General features: G+C 43.9%; 1 protein-coding gene across 2 annotated transcripts in view; it reads right to left on the bottom strand.

Moving 5' to 3' along the window:
* The window catches only part of LOC122564111 (LIM domain kinase 1), a 63549-nt gene extending 42288 nt beyond the window's left edge, over positions 1–21261 (bottom strand). The window contains exons 1-2 of one of the 2 annotated variants that reach the window (XM_043718681.2): positions 21093–21261; positions 20567–20663 (exon numbers count right to left, since the gene is read on the bottom strand). In XM_043718681.2, the coding sequence (XP_043574616.1) occupies positions 20567–20663; positions 21093–21150 (155 nt within the window). In that variant the 5' untranslated portion in view covers positions 21151–21261. Of the gene's footprint in view, positions 1–1731; positions 1865–20566; positions 20664–21092 lie in introns of those variants that run through there. The other variant, XM_043718682.2, reaches the window with a different exon arrangement.

Genomic DNA, 21261 nt, shown 5'->3' with positions numbered 1-21261 from the left:
AAAAAAAAAACAGAAATGAAGATGGTTTCAGTCCAGAACTCACTTCGATATTGTAAGGGAAGATATTTTTCTTCCAACTACTGTAATGTATATTGACACAAAAATATATCAAAAATCACATTTCTAAAAGTTATTGCCTACACCAAGCAAACAGGATCCATACATTGGATCACTGCCCATTGTGGAGATAACTATACACAATGCTTCATTGATACAGAACCATCAAACTTCATAAGATTTCTCAAGGCCCTGAATAAATGAACTAAAAATAAAATCTGATTCATTAACCAAAACAAAATTGAGGTAACTCTAAAGGGATTATGCCCAAAATGTCGATTCTCCTGCTCCTCGGATGCTGCCTGACCTGCTGTGCTTTTCTAGCGCTACACTGATCGCCAGCACCTGCAGTCCGCACATTCTCCTAGTAACTGTCTTTTAACCAATGAGAATTTTCTCCAAGAAAAGATCAGTTTTGGCTTGTGACATTCTGAGGGAACTATGATGAGGAGTCCAACTTCCACTTCTCCATCTTGAAAACCCCCTGAACTTCCCTTCCACCCACTCACACCAACATTTTCACATGACACTAGGATTAGGAGTGTCAGGACTGGGACACTGGCCGATTCTCCTCTCCTACCTGCCAGCAGACACCAAAACAGGGAGACACATGAGAGGCATGGATACGGTGAATAACAAAGTTATTTTGCCCAGGGATTGGGGGGCTGGGGGGAGCTAGAGGACACCGGTTTAAGGCGAGGGGGAAAGATTTAAAACGGACCACATTTTCACACAGTATGACTATGATTGTATGAGTCTTCCACTGAAGCTTGACTCATTTAAAGTCATTTTTATTTTTGATTTAAGCCTTCAGATGAAGTTTCTGGCCCTTTAACAATAGCCTAGCTACCATAAAGTAATAGAGCAAGTATGGGGTATTGAACTGTTGGGCACAGATCAGTCACTGGTGGCAATGAAGAACTTGAGCATCATGCACCATTGAAACATTTCCTCGAGTGCAGTTCTCAGAGAATTCTGGTGCCAATGTATTTGAAATAATTTAATCACTACCTTGGCTGGACAACTGCTGACAATGGCTCAGAGCCTCCAAGTGCAGCCAATGTCTCAGCCCCTGTTACACAATTTCTCTAAAAAGGTAAAGTACAACAACAGTACACATCAAATAGGAAAAGACGAGAGGAAATGGGACACCCTCGGGAGAACAATTGAAGTAACAGAAGTGACCTCTACCAAGAGGTGATGGGTTGGAATTGGGTCCAAGTCTGTGACATTTGCCATTCAGTATATCTTTCATTCATTCACAGGACATGGACATCACTGGCAAAGCCAGCATTTACTGACCATTCCTAATAGCCCTTTAAGCAAATCACCGACCAAACAAGTGAGCTAGAAACCAGCACATTTGACAGGGTGGTTAACAATTACATTGCTGTTGTTCTGGGGTCATAGACAGGCCAGACTGGGTTATGTTGACATTTCCTTCTTCAACAGCATTAGTGAATCAAATGGGATTTTTACGACTATGATAATTTCATGATCATCATTAAGAGACATGTTCTTCAGATTTATGTAATTAAATTTAAATTCCCACAGCTGCTGTGATATGTCAGGAACGGTCACGACTAGCCCAGAAACTGCTGTGCCATATCCCAAGTACACCATCACTAGTTTTCTGATATGAGAGAGTGTAACACTAGGAGCTCAACTACTCACCTAATTCCATAATTTGAGGCTTGGACTCTGTAACATCGTGTCAGCATTTTCTTTCACTGTAGGTCATGCCACTCCAAGTCCCTGTTTTCAACCTTGGAGCGATTTCGAAAACTCTATACTAACAGCTCCACAGCAATAGAAATCCTGAAATAGTCACGGCTTGCGGACTCTACACTCTGCTTTGACACCACATCTCCAAAATTAGCAGTTTCGATCCTCACCAGAATTGATCATGTCTGAAAAAGCAAGCCCACTTCCTCTTGCAACCCACAATGCACAGACAGAGGCTGAGGAACCAATAGTTAAGCTCCACTTCCTTTAACCAAACGGCTCAGAAAAATCAGCTGCATTTCTGTGACTATTTATCTTATGACATCAAGGGGGAACCAATTTGGAGAAGTTAGTAACCTGAACATGAACTTGATGCACAAGAATAATGTAATTTCATATTCAAATTGAAATCTTTTACAACCTCACCTGACCCCTTCCTGCATGGCGCTCACTTGTGCTTCCCCTGTCCTCGACTCTAATGCAGCTTACTCCTATCAAATCCACTCACTGCAGGTGTTGAATTTGGCCATACCTTGGCCACATGTAGCCTTTTAAGGTCTAGCACTTGAAGCTCAGGCAGTTCAGTTCCTTGTGCCCTTGTATCTTCTATTTGCTAAGTAGCCTAAGATGGTTAACCTGCTAAAGAATTGGAAGACCATCTTGGACACTGCTGAGAGCAATAGGGTGAGAGATTTGGGTGGGTGGGGAGCTGTGGAATCATGGGAATCAGGAATTACCATAAAAGTGTTTCTTCTCCCATTTTCTTGGAATTTTTTTTAAAAAGTAGTGACAAGGGAAAATGGCTGCTTAATTGTACAAGGTAATTAGAGAAGGAAGTTGCAATGAAATCTCCTAGAATACATTCTAGAGTTGTCTACCTCAGCCAACCCTGTTTGAATCTGACCGCTAGGATCCTCAGTGCTGCTGTTTCATTAACAAACCCCCAAGTCATAAAACCAAGATTAGGCAGCATCAGAAAGCTGATGGTAAAGTTATAACAACCTCAATCTACACACACAGTTTGGATGAAGACATTGACAGACTGACTTTATTCATTCTCCCCACGAATGATCAATGAGCAGTATCATCTGGCTTCTCCATCTTCCAAGGTCTCCAACTAACTAGTGAAAAATCACATTCTTTTATACATCAAGTTTGTCTACATCTAAGAGAAAAACATTGTTGAATTATTTTATTAACAATTTGCCTAATCTTGATTGTTTACTGTAAATATTTTCCAAGAAAGGCTTCTTGAATTTGTTAGTGACTTTATGAAGAGCTCATCTTCCTTATCAACAGTGAATTGGTCCAAGATTTCTTACCCTAGTCACAAGTGTTAAATTTGAAATCACTCAGTCACAATTCCTTTGCTGAATCATTCCACACTCAACCAAGTCAAGCTTAAGCAATCCAGGAAAGAAAATCAGAAGCCTACTTTAACTCCTGTGTAACTACTAACCCTGACTCACTACTGCCAGATTTGCCCGAAGCAATTGTACTACCAAGCACTATACCCCGTTCAATTCAAAGACAGAACTGATCAAAAGGAAAGTATTATTTTCTTTTTGCCCTATCAATTTGCAAATGGAGTGATGCTAATTGGAAACTCTGCACTGGTGTCAAACAGCATGAGGCAAACACTGAGCCCACAAGATTCCAACTTCAATCACTTCCAGCCATGTACAATGAGAGCACCAGGATGTTTGCATGCCAACACATAGCAGGTTATGGTGAACAAAACATCCTTTCAATTCAATTCTGAAATGGGAAGCTTTCAAAAATGAGATAACAAGAGCCTAGAGACAGTATATTCCTGTTAGGGTGAAAGGCAAGGCTGGTAGGTGTAGGGAATGCTGGATGACTAGAAAAACTTGAGGTTTTGGTCAAGAATAAGAAGGAAGCATATGTCAGGTATAGACTGCAGGGATCAAATGAATTCTTAGAGTATAAATGCAGGAGGACTATACTTAAGAGGGAAATCAATAGGGCAAAAAGGGCACATGAGATAGCTTTTGCAAATAGGATGAAGGAGAATTCAAAGGCATTCTGCAAATACATTTAGGACAAAAGGGTAACTAGGGAGAGTATAGGGTGCCTAAAAGACCAGCAAGACTGCCTTTGTGTGGAATCACAAGAAATGGGGGAAGATAGAGTATTTTGTCTCTGTGTTTATTGTGGAGAATGATACGGAAAATACAGAATGTGGGGAAATAATTAGCGACATCTTGAAAAAAAATGTCTATATTAGGAGACGGTGGTGCTGAATGTCTTAAAATACATAAAGATAAAGGGATCCAAGATGGTGGCGATCTAGGAAGGTCAGGTTGCACAGCTCCACATGTTGCAAGCGGGACTAATTCTTAACCCACCCTACCCCGACCACCACGATATCCTGGGACTCTGGAAAGGTCGTGGAGTCCCAGGAATCGGTCAGAGAGCAACTCACCTCGGTTTTTGCTGTCCAGGGATGCCAAAGAAGGAAGGGAGAAGGTAAGGCAGAGGCCGGGACCGCGGCCCAGCCTATAGGCTCCTCGGACTCTCTTTCTCACCAGGTCCAGGTGAAGGAGCTCGCAAAATCTCACATGATGTTGGGCAAGCAGATAGAGAAGCTGGCCCCAATCTCGATCATGCTGCAGAAGCACAAACAGCAGCCAGGATACCTGGAAAAAGCACGGATGAGGTAGAACACAGTTGCAGCGGTGGAAGCCGATACCAGTTCCTCCAAGGATAGGGTCCAAGCCCTGGAGACGCAGATCTGTAATTTGCTTGACCAGGTTGATAACCTCGAGAATAGTGACAGGAGAAAAAAAACATTTGTATTGTCGGTCTGCTGGAGGGTAAGGAAGGTGAGCAGCTGGTGGAATTTAACGGAGAAGTGGTTGCTGAAATTCCTTAACTTGGAGGCTGGAATGTGAGGCTTGAAGATCAAGAGGGCTTACCAGGTCACAGCTCGGAAGTCAGGTCTGGGTCAATGTCCTCGTCCCCTCTTGGGACGGTTTCATCACTACAGAGATAAAGGAGAGACTCGTGGAAGTTTCCAGAATCCAGGGGAATGATCCAAAGGCCCTAGTTTACGAGGGCTCTAAGATCATTTTCTTCCAGGACTTCTCAGCAGCAGTGATCCAGAAAAGAAAATCCTATGTCGACATCAAGAGAAGACGGAGGGAGCTTGAAATCCAGTACTCTGAGGTATCCAGCTGTGCTTTGGTCAACTTAGATGCATCTGTACGTCTCTGACACATTGGAGAAGGCAAGAGACTTTGTGGACAAATTAACTCAATCTGAACAATTTAGTATGTACAAATAGTAGTGTTGTTTGGCTATGTCTCTGTTTTTCCTCTAAAAAAAAAGAGGAAGCCCAGTCAGAACTTTCTTTTCCTTTTTTTAAAATTGGTAATAATCTGGTCTAAACCACATTCGGGGCGGTTGGGAGGTGTACTTTCAATTTTTAAGTTATGTTATACTGAAGGATGGGTGGGGTACTTAAGTTTTTTTGTCAAAATTACTTTGTCCACATTGTCATTCCATGGTGTATTTTCTTTCTTTTCTGCTTGTGTTTGCACTGCGGCTCTCGCTAGGAGGAGGGAAAGTGTTTTTGGTGGCTAGATGCCTACTTTATTACAGGAGACACACTTGGATGATAGGGAGCATTTGAAACTACAGCAGAATGGCTTTGATTAAGTTTACTTTTCATCTTTTAATACCAGAGGTAGGGATGTGGCTATATTGGTTAGGAGGAATCTCCCATTTAAGTTACTAGAGTGCGTTAAAGACACACACGGGAGGTTTGTAATCCTCAAAGCCCTGAGAAACAGGGAAGAATATGGTATTATAAATGTCTATTGCCCATCCCCTCAAATTTCTGATAGATGATCAATTTAGAGAACGCAGTTTCGAGTCCTGGCATATCATTACAGGGGTAGATTTTAACTGTCTCAGGGATCCCACAGTAGACAGGTTGCCCAAAAGGCCCCCCAATACCATTTGTACTAACTAAACAATTAGTGGAGTTAGGATCGGTGGACGTATGGAGGGGTCTTCATCCTACAGGCAGGGATTTTACGTTTTTTACCCACCCACGCAGATGTCACATCAGGCAAGGACTGCAAATGCTGTGCTAGAAAAGCACAGCAGGTCAGGAAGCAGGAGAATCGTGGTTTTGGGCATAAGCCCTTCATCAGGAATGAGGCTTATGGGTCGGGGCTGAGAGATAAATGGGGGTGGGGTGGGGGAGGAAAAAAAAGAGAGAGGTAGTTGGTAAGCAGTAGGTAGATAAAAAGGTGAGGGAGGTGATAGGCCAGAGGGAGGAAGTGATGGACAGGTCCAGAGGGCGCTGCCAAGTTGGAGGCTTGGGACTGGGATAATGTGGGGAGGAAGGGAAATGAGGAAGCTGTTGAAATCCATGTTTATCCTGTGTAGTTGCAGGATCCCAAGGTAGAATAGGAGGCATTCCTCCTCCAGGCTTTGGGTGGGAACAGTTTGGTGGTGGAGGAAGCCCAGGATCTGCATGTCCTTGACGGAGTTGGAGGGGGGAGTTAAAGTGTTCAGCCACGGGGCAGTGGGGTTGGTGGGTGTGGGTGTCCCGCAAGAAGGTGTCCTGTCTCCCCGATGTAGAAGAGACCACACTGGGTGCAATGGATGCAGTAGATGACATTGGTAGAGATGCAGGTGAATTTCTGATGGATATGTAAAGGATCCCTTGGGGCCTTGGACGGATATGAGGGGAGTGGTGTGGGCGCTGATTTTGCACTTCCTGTGGTGGCAGGGAAAGGTGCCAGGAGTAGGGGATGGGCTGGTTGGGTGGGGGGGGGGGGGGGGGGGGGGGGGGGGTGTACCTGACAAGGGAGTGGCGGAGGCAACGTCACACCAGGATTGATATTTTTCTGATCCCTGCGGCAAGCCTGGATTTGGTGGCATCTGCACAACTGGTAACACTACCATCTCCGATCACGCTCCAGTGTACCTGTTGGTTAAGATTAAGGATGTTATTGGGGGCCTGAGGTGCTGGCGAATGGATCCCTCTCTCCTCCAGGATAATAAGTTTGTGGAGTAATCCCCTAGGGAATTGAGTGTTCCTAGACATTAACTCAGGCTCGGTTAGGAGCTCATCCGTCCTTTGGGAAACTGCTGAAGTCTATGCCGGGAGTTAGCTATCTCCTACTCTGCCAGTAGGAAGCAGAATGGCGAGCTGCAACGTCTCCCTGAAACACGGTTGAAGGCAGCCGAGAAGGCTCATTCTGACAGGCCGTCGTTGGCCAAACACCAGAGGATTACAGCGCTCCGGTCTGCGTTGAATTCTGTGCTCACGCAGACAGCAAAGAAGATTATATGAGCATGGTGACAGGCCAGGCAAGTACCTAGCATATCGCACCAGGTAAAGGAGTGCCCCAAAAGCCATTACAGCTATTTGGGAACGATCTGGGAACCTAATATGTGATTCCAAAAGATTAATGTGGCATCCCAGAGATTTTACTCTGAATTATACCAATCTGAGAGTTGTGATGAGGGTGGGCCAAGAAGGATCTGGAGCTCCCAGGCGTGACCCCTGAACAAGAGTCTTTTCTCAATGCCCCTTATCAGAGAAAGAGGTACAGGAGGCTGTGAAGCAGCTTCAGAGTGGAAAGGCACTCAGGCCTGATGACATCTCAGCAAATTCTATAAGGAATTTATAAATAGAGTGTCAGGCCCGATGCTCAACATGTTCAATGATGCATATAACCATGATTGTCTTCCACCATCTAAGAGAAGCCAATATTTCACTTAATCTTAAAAAAGGCAAGGTCCCAGAGGACTATGCTTCTTCCAGGCTCATTTCATTCTAAATGTGGACTTTAAGATCCTCTCCACGACTTGCGTTAAGGTTGGAGACTGTGTTACTTTCTCTTGTTAAAATGGACCAGACGGGTTTCATAAAGGGCCGCAGATCCTCCAATAATGTTAGGAGGCTGCTTAATGTAATTCAAACACGTCAACAACAGTCAATACAGGGATTGGTGATTTTTCTAGATGCAGAGAAAGCATTTGACAGAGTTGAGTGGCTGTACCTTTTTTACACTCTGGAGTTGTTTGGCTTGGGTGAAGTTTTTATAAGGTGGGTAAAGGTTCTCTACAGCGACCCTCTCACTGCGGTCATCACCAACGGGGTACGATCAAGCAATTTTAGTATTTTTAGTGGCAGCCAGCAGGTCTGTCCCCTTTCACCACTGCTTTTTATGTTGGTGATTGAACTATCGGCGGAGGCCATTTGTAGGGATGCTAATAGATCGGCTCCAGAAGAAAGGTCAAACTTACAGAAGATTTCATTGTACGCGGACGATGCCCTCATTTCTTTGTCAAACCCAGCAATTTCGGTGCCTCGCCTGATACAGTGCATGTTTGGCGCCTTTTCAGGGGTACAAGGTTAATCTTGCAAAAGCAGAAACTATGCCTATGGGTGGTCTTATGAAGGTGCTAGGTCTTGAGGGCAAATTTCAATTCCCATTTAAGTGGCATATTCATTATTCCAGTTCTTGATCAGTCGTTAAAGCTAATTTTGTTCAATTATTCTACAAAAATCAAACAAGACCTCTGAAGATGGGAGGTGCTTCCGGTCTCATGGTTGGATCGGATAGCACTTAAGATGAATATTCTCCCCCGTTTGTTGTACTCTATACAGATGCTTCCCCTGATTTTCAATAAGCAAATGTTCAGGAAACCTCATGGCTGGCACAGCTCTTTTATTTGGCATAGTGAGCGGCCCCTTATTAAACTACAGTTTATCTAATTGCCCAGATATTTTTCTTTGGGGGGGTGTGAGGTGAGGGGCGGAAATCTCAGACATTAAAAACTAAGCTCACTTTTATCTTAAGTGAGTGATTGAACTTGTGGGGACCCTCTTTCAATATGGTTAGATATCAAAACCTCCCAGGCAAGGTGCCCCCTTACTAGCTTGCTGTTTTTTGGACAAAATGAGGACAGTTAAGGAATATTGCCAGAACCAATAGTTATCAATACTGTTAAAAGGATGGAGGGCAATTCAGCAGAGGGAAGGCAATATTAGCAAAACATTTTTTTATTTTAAAAAAAACACCTATAGTGGGTATGCCGGATTTTCAATTGGGGATGATGGATTCAGGATTCAGACATTGGGCAGCTAGGGATGGGTCTTGCATGAGGGATTTATTGAGGGAGACATAATGATGTCCTTTGATCAGCTAACACAGAAATACGAACAATCTAACTGGGACCTCTTTTGTTTTCTTCAAGTTAGGGATTTTATTAAAAAAAAACTACACTTTTGACTGATCCCTAAAAATCCGACAGAGAGAGAGAGGGGCGGATGCTCAGTGCTAAGAGTACACTGTCCGTCAGCACTTGGGAGGGCGGTCCCTCAGACGAGTTCGACTGACTCTGCAGAGAGTGGGAGAGAGCTCTAGGCATTGAGGTCTCCTCAGAGCCATGGGGCGATATTTGGGAAAATGCAAGAAAGATATCAATTTGCAATAGGACCCATGCCTTACAGTTGAAAATTCTCCACAGGGTCCACTTTACTCTGCATCATTTGTCAAAATTTAAACCGGGGGTATCTTCAACATGTCCCAAGTGTAAAGTTGGTACGGGTACACTTATCCATTGTCTCTGGCCCTGTGATAGCCTTCAAAACACACTGGAGTGCTCTGGCAGGTGCAATGGAGGGGATTTGGGGTGAAAGGGTGGAGATGGACTAGATCTCTCCTCTCCTTGGCCTGCCCAGTGTGTTCCATTCTGGGTAGTCCAAGATGAAGGACAGGAAAACTTTCTAGCTGTAAAAGGTTGATCCTTTTGAGGTACTTTAGGTGTTGGAGGGGATTTCCTCAAATTCCAGGAGCAGCAATTACTGTTTTATATGCTGTAGCATTGTTTGGAACTTTGGAGTTAAAAAAGTCAAAACAACAGCACTTTTACAAGGGAAAGAAATAGACAAAGGCAGCACATGATTGACAGAGCGAAAGCGAGCAGTCAACCTGCCAGCTACTGCCTTTGCTGTTTGAATTCATGAATTGCTGGATATCAGAGTGCATCTGGGAAAACTAACAAACAGTGAAATTCACAACTGATCATGGAGGAACCTGTCTGGGAGAGGTCACAGCACAGAAACAAGTGAATATTTTAAGTGTGGCCTTACAATAAGTCTGCAGTAGTGAGTACAGTGAGCTCTTTCTTGATTATGTTTTATTGAGATAAATATCTTGATTAAAATTTATGGCTTATATTTTTAAGTTTAATTTAATCTGGAGTAGTGTTTTGTAGAGGAATAAGACAGTGCTATTTTCTGGGTCTGTAGATTTAAAGCAGCAAAAATGGCCCTTAGGAGAGTGATATGCTCTTCTTGTCGAATGTGGGAGCTTAGGGAGAGTTTACGGGTTACTAAGGATTATATCTGCAATAAATACTGTTGGTTGCGAATCTTATCAGATCGAATGGATCAGTTAGAGAGACAGTCAGAGGAATTTACAAGACCAAGGGTGTGTGATGGATGGCAGTTATAGGAAGGGAGAAAAGTTGCAGATACAGTCACATAGATAGGTTAATTCCAGTAAAAGGTAAGACAGGTAGGTAGTACAGGAGTCTTCTGTGGCTATCCCATTTCAAACAAATATGCCGTTTTGGAAAATGTAGAGGGGTGATGGATTCTCAGCGAAATGTAGCACGGACAGTCAAGTTTCTGGTATCAAGGCTGGCGTTAATACAATGAGGGGTATGTTGGGTTCCAAGAGATCAATTGTGTTAGGGGACAACCTAGTCCAAGGCACAGATTGGCCAGCAGCAAAAACTCAGAATGGTGTGTTACCTTCCTGGTGTCAGGATCAAGGATGTCTCAGAGAGGGAGCAGAATGTTCTCAAGGGGGAAGAGGGGCCAACAGAAGGTCATTGTCCACATCGGAACCAATGACATAGGAAGGGAAAAGGTTGAGATTCTGAAGGGAGATTACAGAGAGTTAGGCAGGAATTTAAAAAGGAGGTCATCAAGCATAGTAATACCTGGATTACTCCCAGTGCTACGAGCTAATGAGGGCAGGAATAGGAGGATAAAGCAGATGAATGCATGGCTGAGGAGCTGGTGTATGGGAGAAGGATTCACATTTTTGGATCATTGGAATCTCTTTTCGGATAGAAGTGACCTGTACAAGAAGGACGGATTGCACCCAAATTGGAAGGGGACTAATACACTGGCAGGGAGATTTGCTAGAGCTGCTCAGGAGGATTTAAACTAGTAAGGTGGTGGGGGGAGGGGACCTAGGGAAATCGTGAGGGAAGAGATCAATCTGAGACTGATACAGTTGGGAAAAGAAGTCAAACACAGTCAGGGCAGGCAGGGACAAAGCAGACAATAAGGTAGGACTGATAAATTAAACTGCATTTATTTCAATGCAAGAGACCAAACAAGGAAGGCAGATGAACTCAGGGCATGGTTAGGAACATGGGACTGGGTTATCATAACAATTGCAGAAATGTGGCTCAGGGATGTACAGGACTGGCAGCTTAATGTTCCAGGATACAAATGCTACAGGAAGGATAGAAAGGGAGGCAAGAGAGGAGGGGGAGTGGCATTTTTGATAAGGGATAGCATTACAGCTGTGCTGAGGGAGGATATTCCCAGAAATACATCCAGGGAAGTTATTTGGGTGGAACTGAGAAATAAGAAAGGGATGATCATCCTAATGGGATTGTATTATACATCCCCTAATAGTCAGCAGGAAATTGAGAAACAAATTTGTAAGGAGATCTCAATTATCTGTAAGAATAATAGGTGGTTATGGTAGGGGATTTTAACTTTCCAAACATAGACTGGGACTGCCATAGTGTTAAGGGTTTAGATGGAGAGGGATTTGTTCAGTGTGTACAAGAAAATGTTTTGATTCAGTATGTGGATGCACCGATGAGAGAAAGTGCAAAACTTGACCTACTCTTGGGAAATAAGGCAGGGCAGGTGATTGAGGTGTCAGTGGGAAAGCACTTTTGCTCCAGCATTGTAATTCTATTAGTTTTAAAAGAGTGATGGAAAAGGATAGACCAGATCTAAAAGTTGAAGTTCTAAGTTGGAGGAAGGCTAATTTGATGATATTGGGCAAGAACTTTCAAAAGCTGACTAGGGGCAGATGTTCGCAGGTAAAGGGATGGCTGGAAAATGGGAAGCCTTCAGAAATGAGATAGAGAGTCTAGAGAAAGTATATTCCTGTTAGGGCGAAAGGAAATGCTGGTATATGTCGGGAATGCTGGGTGACTAAAGAAATTGAGGGTTTGATTAAGAAAACGTAGGAAGCATATGTCAGGTATAGACAGGATAGATCGAGTGAATTCTTAGAGTATAAAGGCAGTAGGAGTATACTTAAGAGGGAGATCAGGAGAACAAAAAGGGGACATGAGATAGCTTTGGCAAATAGGATTAAGGAGAATCCAAAGGGTTTTTACAAACACATTAAGGACAAAAGGGTAACAAGGGAGAGAATAGGGCCCCTCAAAGATCAGCAAGGTGGCCTTTGAGTGGAGCCACATGAGATGGCAGAAGAGTATTTTGCATCAGTATTTACTGTGGAAAAGATGGAAGATATAGAATGTAGGGAATTAGATGGTGGTATCTTGAAAAATGTCCATATTACAGAGGAGGAAGTGCTGGATGAATCCCTAGGACCCGATCAGGTGTAACCTAGAACTCTGTGGGAAGCTAGGGAAGTGATTGCTGGACCTCTTGCTGAGATATTTATATCATTGATAGTCACAGGTGAGTGGACTGAAGGTTGGAGAAGACTGGAAGTTGGCTAACGTGGTACCAGTATTTAAGAAAAAGGTGGTAAGGACAAGACAGGGAACTATAGACCAATAAGCCTGACGTCGATGGTGGGCAAGTTGTTGGAGGGAATCCGGACGGACAGGATGTACATGTATTTGAAAAGGCAAGGACTGATTAGGGATAGTCAACATGGCTTTGTGCGTGGGAAATCGTGTCTCACAAACTTGATTGAGTTTTTCTGAAGAATTAACAAAGAGGATTGATGAGTACAGTGCAGTGGTCATGATCTATATGGACCTCAGTAAGGCGTTCGACAAAGTTATAGGATAGTGAAGGCGGCATTTGGAACGCTTTCCTTTATTGGTCAGAGTATTGAGTACAGGAGTTGGGAAGTCATGTTGCAGCTGTACAGGACATTGATTAAGCCACTGTTGGAATATCGCATGTGATTCTGGTTTCCTTCCTAAAGTAAGGATGTTGTGAAACTTGAAAGGGTTCAGAAAAGATTTACAAGGATGCTGCAGGGTTGAGCTAGAGGGAGAGGCTGTTTTCCCTGGAGCGTCGGAGGCTGAGGGGTGACCGTATAGAGGTTTATAAAAGCATGAGGGGCATGGATAGGATAAATAGACAAGTCGTTTCCCTGGGGTGGGGGAGTCCAGAACTAGGTCATAGGTTTAGGGTGAGAGGGGAAAGATATAAAAGAGACCCGAAGGGCAACGTTTTCACACAGAGGGTGGTACGTATATGGAATGAGCTGCCAGAAAAAGTGGTGGAGGCTGGTACAATTGCAACATTTAAAAGGCATCTGGATAGGTATATGAATAGGAAGGGTTTGCAGGGATATGGGCCAGGTGGTGGCAGGTGGGACTAGATTGGATTGGGATACCTGGTCAGCATGGACGAGTGGGACTGAAGGGTCTGTTTCCATGCTGTACATCTCTAGGACTCTATGCGCATAAGAACAAAACCCCTTAACATCCGCACTCTCTCAGTAAGAAAGAATATCTTGTTAGATTGTGTACCCGAAAATCACCTGGGCCTCTAGGGCTGGCGAAAAAGTGTTATGGAGCATATACCCCTGGACTTTCTCACAAGTATGGTATGCCACAAAACTGAGAATTCCTATAAGACATGGCGGCCCTTTTTGGAATACCTGGACAGAGATTTGTCTGCCACACTAACTAGGGCTTTTACATAGCTGTAACGATTGTGTTTTATGAGTCAAATATCCAGAGAGGGGGAACTGCAAACTATGAATAGGTGAAAATTAATGCTCTCAACATTCGAGAGTTAGTGTTCTGTTTGGCTGAGCGTTTTTTTATTATTTAGTTTGTTGTTAGTTATTATGTATTTAGTTAACTAGTTGTTTTTTTTTCTTAAGATATTGATACATTTGTCCATGTGGGTGGTTTGGGTTTTAAAATTTTTTTGGTTGTTCTTTCTTTGTATTGTTTTAAACTGAATTAAAGATGGTTAAATCCCCATGACCTGATCAGGTGTACCCTAGAACTCTGTGGGAAGCGATTGCTGGGCCTCATCGATAGCCACAGGGGTGGTGCTGGAAGACTGGAGGTCGGCTAACGTTGTGCCACTATTTAAGAAAAGTGGTAAGGACAAGCCAGGGAACTATAGACTAGAGTCCAATATTAAAAGGCATAGGTTTAAGGAGAGAGAGGGGAAAGATATAAAAAAAGACCTAAGGGACAACCTTTTCCATACAAAGGGTGGTGCGTGTATGGAATGGGCTGCCAGAGGAAGTGGAGACTGGTACAACTACAACATTTAAAAAGGCATCTGGATGGGTATATGAATAGGAAGGGTTGAGAGGGATATGGGCCAAGTGCTGGCAAATGGGGCTAGATTAGGTTAACATATCTGGTCAGCATGGACAAGCTGGACCATAGAGTCTGTTTTCATGCTGTACATTTCGATGACTATGTATGTTAAATTGCTCTAACAAATTACTGAACAAAAACAGACAGAAGCTGCCTGAACTGCTGTGCTCTTCCAGCACCACTAATCCAGAATCTGGTTTCCAGCATCTGCAGTCATTGTTTTTACCCAGAACAAGAAAATACGCAGGACAGAGGAGAGCCCATACCAGTCCTCATGACAGGGAGGGCCTTGACGGTTGGTACCTATTCAAGTCAAAGTCAGGACCCATTCCTCCAGAGCTAGTCTGTAGCTTCATGTTCCAGCTACTGTGTGACTGTCACTACAGAGTGTACCAAAGCCAGAGCCCCTGATTTCCTACCCACTGGCAAAATCGTGGAAGCAGCCAGTGACATGGCCCATGACAAAATGACCCACATCATCTCATCCCCTCCAACTCACCACCCACAATGATTTAGATTAGATTACTTACAGTGTGGAAACAGGCCCTTTGGCCCAACAAGTCCACAGCGACCCTCTGAACAGCAACCAACCCGGACCCATTCCCCTACATTTACCCCTTCACCTAATACTATGGGCAATTTAGTATGGCCAATTCACTGAACCTGCACATCTTTGGACTGTGGGAGGAAACCAGAGCACCCAGAGGAAACCCGCGCAGACACTGGGAGAACGTGCAAACTCCACACAGACAGTTGCCTGAGGCAAGAATTGAACCCAGGTCTCTGGCGCTGAGAGACTGCAATGCTAAACATTGTGCCACCGTACCACCCTTGGGGAGTTCTGCAAGGACTCACTAGATCACAGGATGGACCGCTACCTAACATCCAGACTGTACTGCTCCCCAAGAAAACCAAACAGCCCCAGCAAGGTCAAGAGGAGGGGAAAAAAAAAGTGCCTCCTGCTTATGCCCTCAGAACTCTGTAGGCCTAAAATCAGACCTTCCCTCAGCCTTCATTGTTCGAAAGGAAAATAACCCCAGCCTTTAAGCGTCTCCCTTCATAGCAGACTCACTCCAGCCCAGACAACGTCCTGGTGAACCTCCTCTGTATCCCCTCCAATACAATCACATCCTGTCTAGAATGTGGTGAGCAGAAATACTCCAGCTGTGGCTTAACATTATACACAACTTCATCATAATCTTCTTGCTCTTGTATCAATTGCCTTGACTAATAAAGACAAGTATCCCATATGCCTTCTTCATCACTAAAATAAGATAAAACCTAGTAAAACTCCAAATCTGAAGACGGGTCACTGGATTTGAAACATTACCGCTGCTTTTTCTCTATAGATACTGCTGGACCTGCTTTGCAGCAATTTCTGGTTTTGCCTCCTTAACCACCTTATGCACCTCCCCTGCTGGTTTTAAGGATCAATGAGAATGCACACAGAGGCCCCTCTGAATCCCTGTACTTCTTACAGTCCTATCTGTCAACATGGACTCCTTTGCCTGGTGTGTACAAAAGTTAGAAAGCATGATCCTGAGTTTTCTTTAGAGTCCCACTCTGATTGTCCTTCACTATTCTTTGCATCTTTGCCTGTGACAGCTTTCCAATCAAGCCCAACGCAACCTTGAGAAATGGAGCCTCTCTCCACTCAGCCATTTGGGCTCAACAATTTTCAAGCATCAACCCTCCCTCCATTTCATGTTTATTTTTCATTGGTTCAGCTTTTGTTTGCTTCTTTTTTAACTTTTCATTTGGCCAATTGCTATCCAGCTATTTATACCTCATTGGACATCCTTCATTTCTTGACATGTTCCAACACCACTTTCTTCGGCTTTTTTAAAAACCAATTTTTAGATATTAAATTTTCATTTGCTCTCCACCCTATCACAGGCCTTCCCTTTAATTTTTTGTGATCCACCTTCACAGCTCCACCCTCTAGCCACCCCAACACTGCCCAGTCCTTCCAATTGCTCAAAAGAAAGAGAACAAAGAAAATTTACAACCCAGGAACAGGCTCTTTGGCCCTCCAAGCCTGAGCCGATCCAAATCCACTCTCTAAACCGATCGTCCAATTATTAAGGATCTGTACCCCTCTGTTCCCCACCTACTCATACATTTGTCCAGATACACCTGAAAAGAGTCTACTACCTCTGCTGGCAACGCGTTCCTGACACCTACCACCCTCTGTGTAACATACTTTCCATGTATATCCCACTTAAACTTTTCACCTCTAACCTTCAACGCGGGACCTCTCGTTATTGAAGCCCTTACCCTGGGAAAAAGCTTGGCTCTACCTACCCAGTCTATACCCTAAATGATTTTGTCGACCTCGAATCAGGACCCCCTCAAATGTCCTTTTTTCTAATTAAAACAAACCTAACCTACTCAACCTCTCTTCATAGCTAGCACCTTCCATACCAGGCAACATCCTCAAAGCTTCTCTGCACCTTCTCCAAAGCATCCACATCCTTTTGGTAATGTGGCGACCAGAACTGTTCACAATATTCTAAACGCAGCCGAACCAATGTCTTGTACAATTTTAACATGACCTACCAGTTCTTATACTCAATACCCCGTCCGATGAAGGCAAACATACCATATGCCTTCGTGACCACTCTATCCACCTTCAGGGTACAATGGCCCTGCACTTCCAGATCTCTCTGCTCATCAACTTTTCCCAAGACTCTTCCTTTTACAGTATAGATCACTCTAGAATTAGACTTCCCAAAATGTATCACCTCACATTTGCCTGGATTGAACTCCATCTGCCACTTCTCCACCCAACTCTCCAGTCTATATTCTCCTGTATTCTTTGATAGTCCCCTATATTTTCTGCTACGCCACCAATCTTCGCGTCATCTGCAAACTTACTGATCAGACCAACAATGCCCTCTTCCAGATCATTTATGTATATCACAAACAAGAGTGGCCACAACACTGACCCCTGTGGAACACCACTGGCCACCTTCCTCCATTTCCAGAAACTCCCTTCAACTACTACTTATCCACCTAGCTAGAACCCCCTGCACACCATGTGACTTCACTTTCTCTATTAGTTTACCATGGGGATCCTTATCAAACATCTTACTAAAGTCCACAAATATGACATCTACAGCCCTTCCTTCATCTATCAACTTGGTCACTTCCTCAAAAGAACTCTAGGTTGCTCAGACACGATTTTCCCCGCACAAAACCATGTTGCTTATCACTGATAAGCCTGTTCTTTTCCAAATATAAATAGATTTTATCCCTCAGTACCTTCTCCAGCAATTTTCCCACCCCTGACGTCAGGCTCACTAGTCTATAGTTACCTGGAATATCCCTAATACCTTTCTTGTACAGGGGGACAACATGAACAACCTTCCACTCCTCCAGCACCTCACTTGTGTTTAAGGATGCAACAGGACCCCAGCTATTTCCTCTCTCACCTCCCTCAGCAACCTGGGATAGATCCCATCCTGCCTGGGAATTTGTCCACCTTAATATCCTTTAGCCTACCCAACACATTTTCCCTCCTTATGTCAATATGATCCAGAGTAAACAAATTTCTATCTCTCATTTCGACATTCATCATGTCCCACTGATGCAAAGTAATCATTAAGAATCTCACCCATTTTCTCAGGTTCGACACATAACCTTCCTTCCTTATCCTTTAGTGGACCAACCCTTTCTCTAGATACCCTCTTGCCTCTTGTAGAAGAATAAAAGGCTTTGGGATTCTCCTGGATTCTGCTCGCTAAAGTTACTTCATGACCCCTTTTAGCCAACTTGATTCCATGTTTAAGATTGGTTCTACTCTCCTATATTCCTCCAACGCCTATTCTATTCTTAGCTGCCTGGACCTTATCTACACTTCCCTTTTCCTCTTGGCTAGTCGCACAATTTCTCCTGTCATCCATGGTTCACGAATCTGTCTTTCCTATCCCTTGTTTTCAAAAGTGACATGCCGTCCCTGCACTATCTTTGAAAGCCTCCCACATACCAAATATGGACCTCCCTTCAAATAGCTGCTCCCAATCCACACTTGCTAGCTCTTGCCAAATTTTGATATAATTGACTTTAGCCCAGGTTTAGTACTCTTCCCCTAGGACCACTCATCTTTATCTACGAGTATTCTAAAACTTACTGAATTGTGGTCACTATTCCTAAAGAAATCCTCCACTGCAACTTCTAACAACTGGCCTGGCTCATTCCCCCAACACCAGGTCCAATATGGCCCTTTCCCTCGTCGGTCTATTGACATACTGCTCTAGAAAACTTTCCTGGATGCTCCTTACAAATTCTGCTCCATCCAGACCTCTGCCACTAAGTGTGTCCCAGTCAATGTTGGGATAATTAAAATCTCCCATCACCACCACCCTGTTGCCTCTAAGTCTTTCCATAATCGGTTTACCTATCTGTTCTTCTACCTCACGCTCACTATTGGGAGACCTGTAATACAGCCCCAACAATGTAACTGCACCCTTCTTATTTCATAATGCCTCACTGCTGAGGCCCTCCATAGTGTCCTCCTGTAGCACAGCTGTGATATCATCCCTGACCAGCAATGCAACTTCTCCAACCCCCCCCACCCTTTACTTCCCTCCCTGTCCTGTCTGAAGCATCTACATCCTGGAACATTCAGTTGCCAATCATACTTTTCCTTTAACCAAGTCTGTGATCGCAATAACGTCACACTCTCAGGCACCAATCCAAGCCCGAAATTCATCTGCCTTACCCACTATACTCCTGGCATTAAAGTATATGCATTTCAGGCCGCCAGTTCGTTTGCACTCATCTGCTCTCGGTCTACTCTTCCCCTTGGTAATGCTAACTTCATGATCCTTACAGTCTCTAGTTTCCACGTCATTGTCTACTAGTCCTCTCTTCTGGTTCCCAGCCTCCTGCCACATTAGTTTAAAACCTCCCCAACAGTAGCATACACTTCCCCCAAGGATGTTATTTCCAGTCTGGTTCAAGTGTAGACCATCCAATTTAAAAACCTGTTCCATTTCTAAAGGAAAATAAGTTGAAGGCCTCAGCATCCTCTTCCTTGTCCTTGGCCTGGGATGTGTGGATGGGCAATGTTTTGACATGGGCTGCTCATTCCTGATGAAGGGCTTTTGCCTGAAATATCGACTCTCCTGCTCCTCAGATGCTACCTGACCTGCTGTGTTTTTCCAGCACCACACTCTCAACTCTAATCTCCAGCATCTGCAGTCCTCACTTTTGGCTGCTTTCAGCACAGCCCACCCCTTTTTCATCTTTTGGTCCATATTATTCATTCTTTTGTTTGCCTGACTTCGTTACTCTTCCTCTGAGCAGAATCTCCACCTTTATTCCAGCCTCACCATCATTATAGACCATCTTTTCCTCACTTCTACTAGTTCTGATGAAAGGTCACTGAACCTGAATGTTTGCTTTCTCTCCACAGATGCTGCCAGACCTGCAGAGTTTCCTCTAGCAATTTCTGCTTGTTTCTATTCCATTTCTAAACAGAAAAAAAGTCAAAAAACCTTAAAATTATCTTTTCACAGATGCTGTCGGAACTATTGAATGTTCTCGTTATTTTCCTTACTTTTGTTTTTTCAAACCAGTGACATGGGGAAGATTAGCAACAGTACACATACGGTATTTCATGTAATTATACATGAGGGTACACACATTTGTTGTGCATTGTTTAAAATATTGTTAGAATAATTATCGTACAACTGTCTGGCCATAACATTGCAATTACATTTGTAACACTTAATTCAAACTGCTTCCAGCCCAGTGTCATGATGCTCAAAAATTAATTTTCTAACATCTCAAAATAGAGAGGAAAGCAAAAGTTCTTTTGACATTTTTTCCAACCATTTTTTTCCACACATAGGAAATGTAACAGAATTACCATTAGTGTTCGGAAAATCCATTGACAATGCAGCCACTGTGCACTATGTAATGAATGTAACTTACAAAATAAACAGGAGTTGCATCTTTAAAAAAAAAACCTTTTAAAATGTTTGTGTTTAGCAGAATGGGGACTGCACTGGCTAGGCCTGTATTTGCTACCCATGCCTAACTGCCCTTGAGGTAGTGCTGCTGAGCCTCCCTTCCAGTCCATAGTTTGTAATACAAACATTCAGAGAATAAAAAAAAGTCCAAGGTTATTGATGTGTCCAAGGATACAGACAGAGTTTACACAATCACACACTCAGGGAACCTGGATGCTTACCTAAAGCAGGCATTGTGCCAGTCTGTATTGAGAGCCTGGAGATACTGACCATCATAGATAGAGCGCCCACATCCTGCACAGCACGGCAAACATCCTCCTGCAACCCAAAACAGAATATTAACACACACTTCAGTAACTTCACACAACCCAATATAGAGCCCACCTTGGCTACAGCCAGACAGACAGACAGACAGACAGACCTGTGACACACACTGTGCAGTATAACTCAATACAACTAGGCCCAGACCAGCATCAAGCAGAGATAGCACACAAAGCACAATACAAGCGAATACAGCCCAGCAAGGCCTGCGACCTGCAGCCAGACAATACAGTATACAGCCCACTAAAGCATGCAGCCAGAAAGAAATACAAACAGCATGAACTTGGCGGAGTACAATAAAATGCAGCTCTCAACCAGCTCGAACGATAACATGCAATTGAATCGACCTCAGGACAGTGAAGTTCTTAATTAAAACCAGGTAGAAGTGTTGCAGTGTTAATAACTGCAGTGTCTGGTACAACCCACCCTCCTCCTCTCCCATCCGATCGTCCCTCCAGGTACAGCACAGCAGCATCAACCACATCCAGAGCCGATAGCCTGCCTCCCCTGAAGCCGAGTGTGTGGAATGAGCTCCAAGTGAACATCCAGCCACTGCAGCTCTGCTCTGCTCTGCTCTCCTCCCTCCCTCAGACAC

This window comes from Chiloscyllium plagiosum, unplaced genomic scaffold (genome assembly GCF_037043375.1).
Source record: "Chiloscyllium plagiosum isolate Xiang-an unplaced genomic scaffold, Cpla_swu_hap1 HiC_scaffold_31, whole genome shotgun sequence".
NCBI lineage: Eukaryota > Metazoa > Chordata > Chondrichthyes > Orectolobiformes > Hemiscylliidae > Chiloscyllium > Chiloscyllium plagiosum.
Note: the sequence above shows the minus strand (reverse complement) of the source record. Positions and strands in the feature narration are given on the sequence as shown.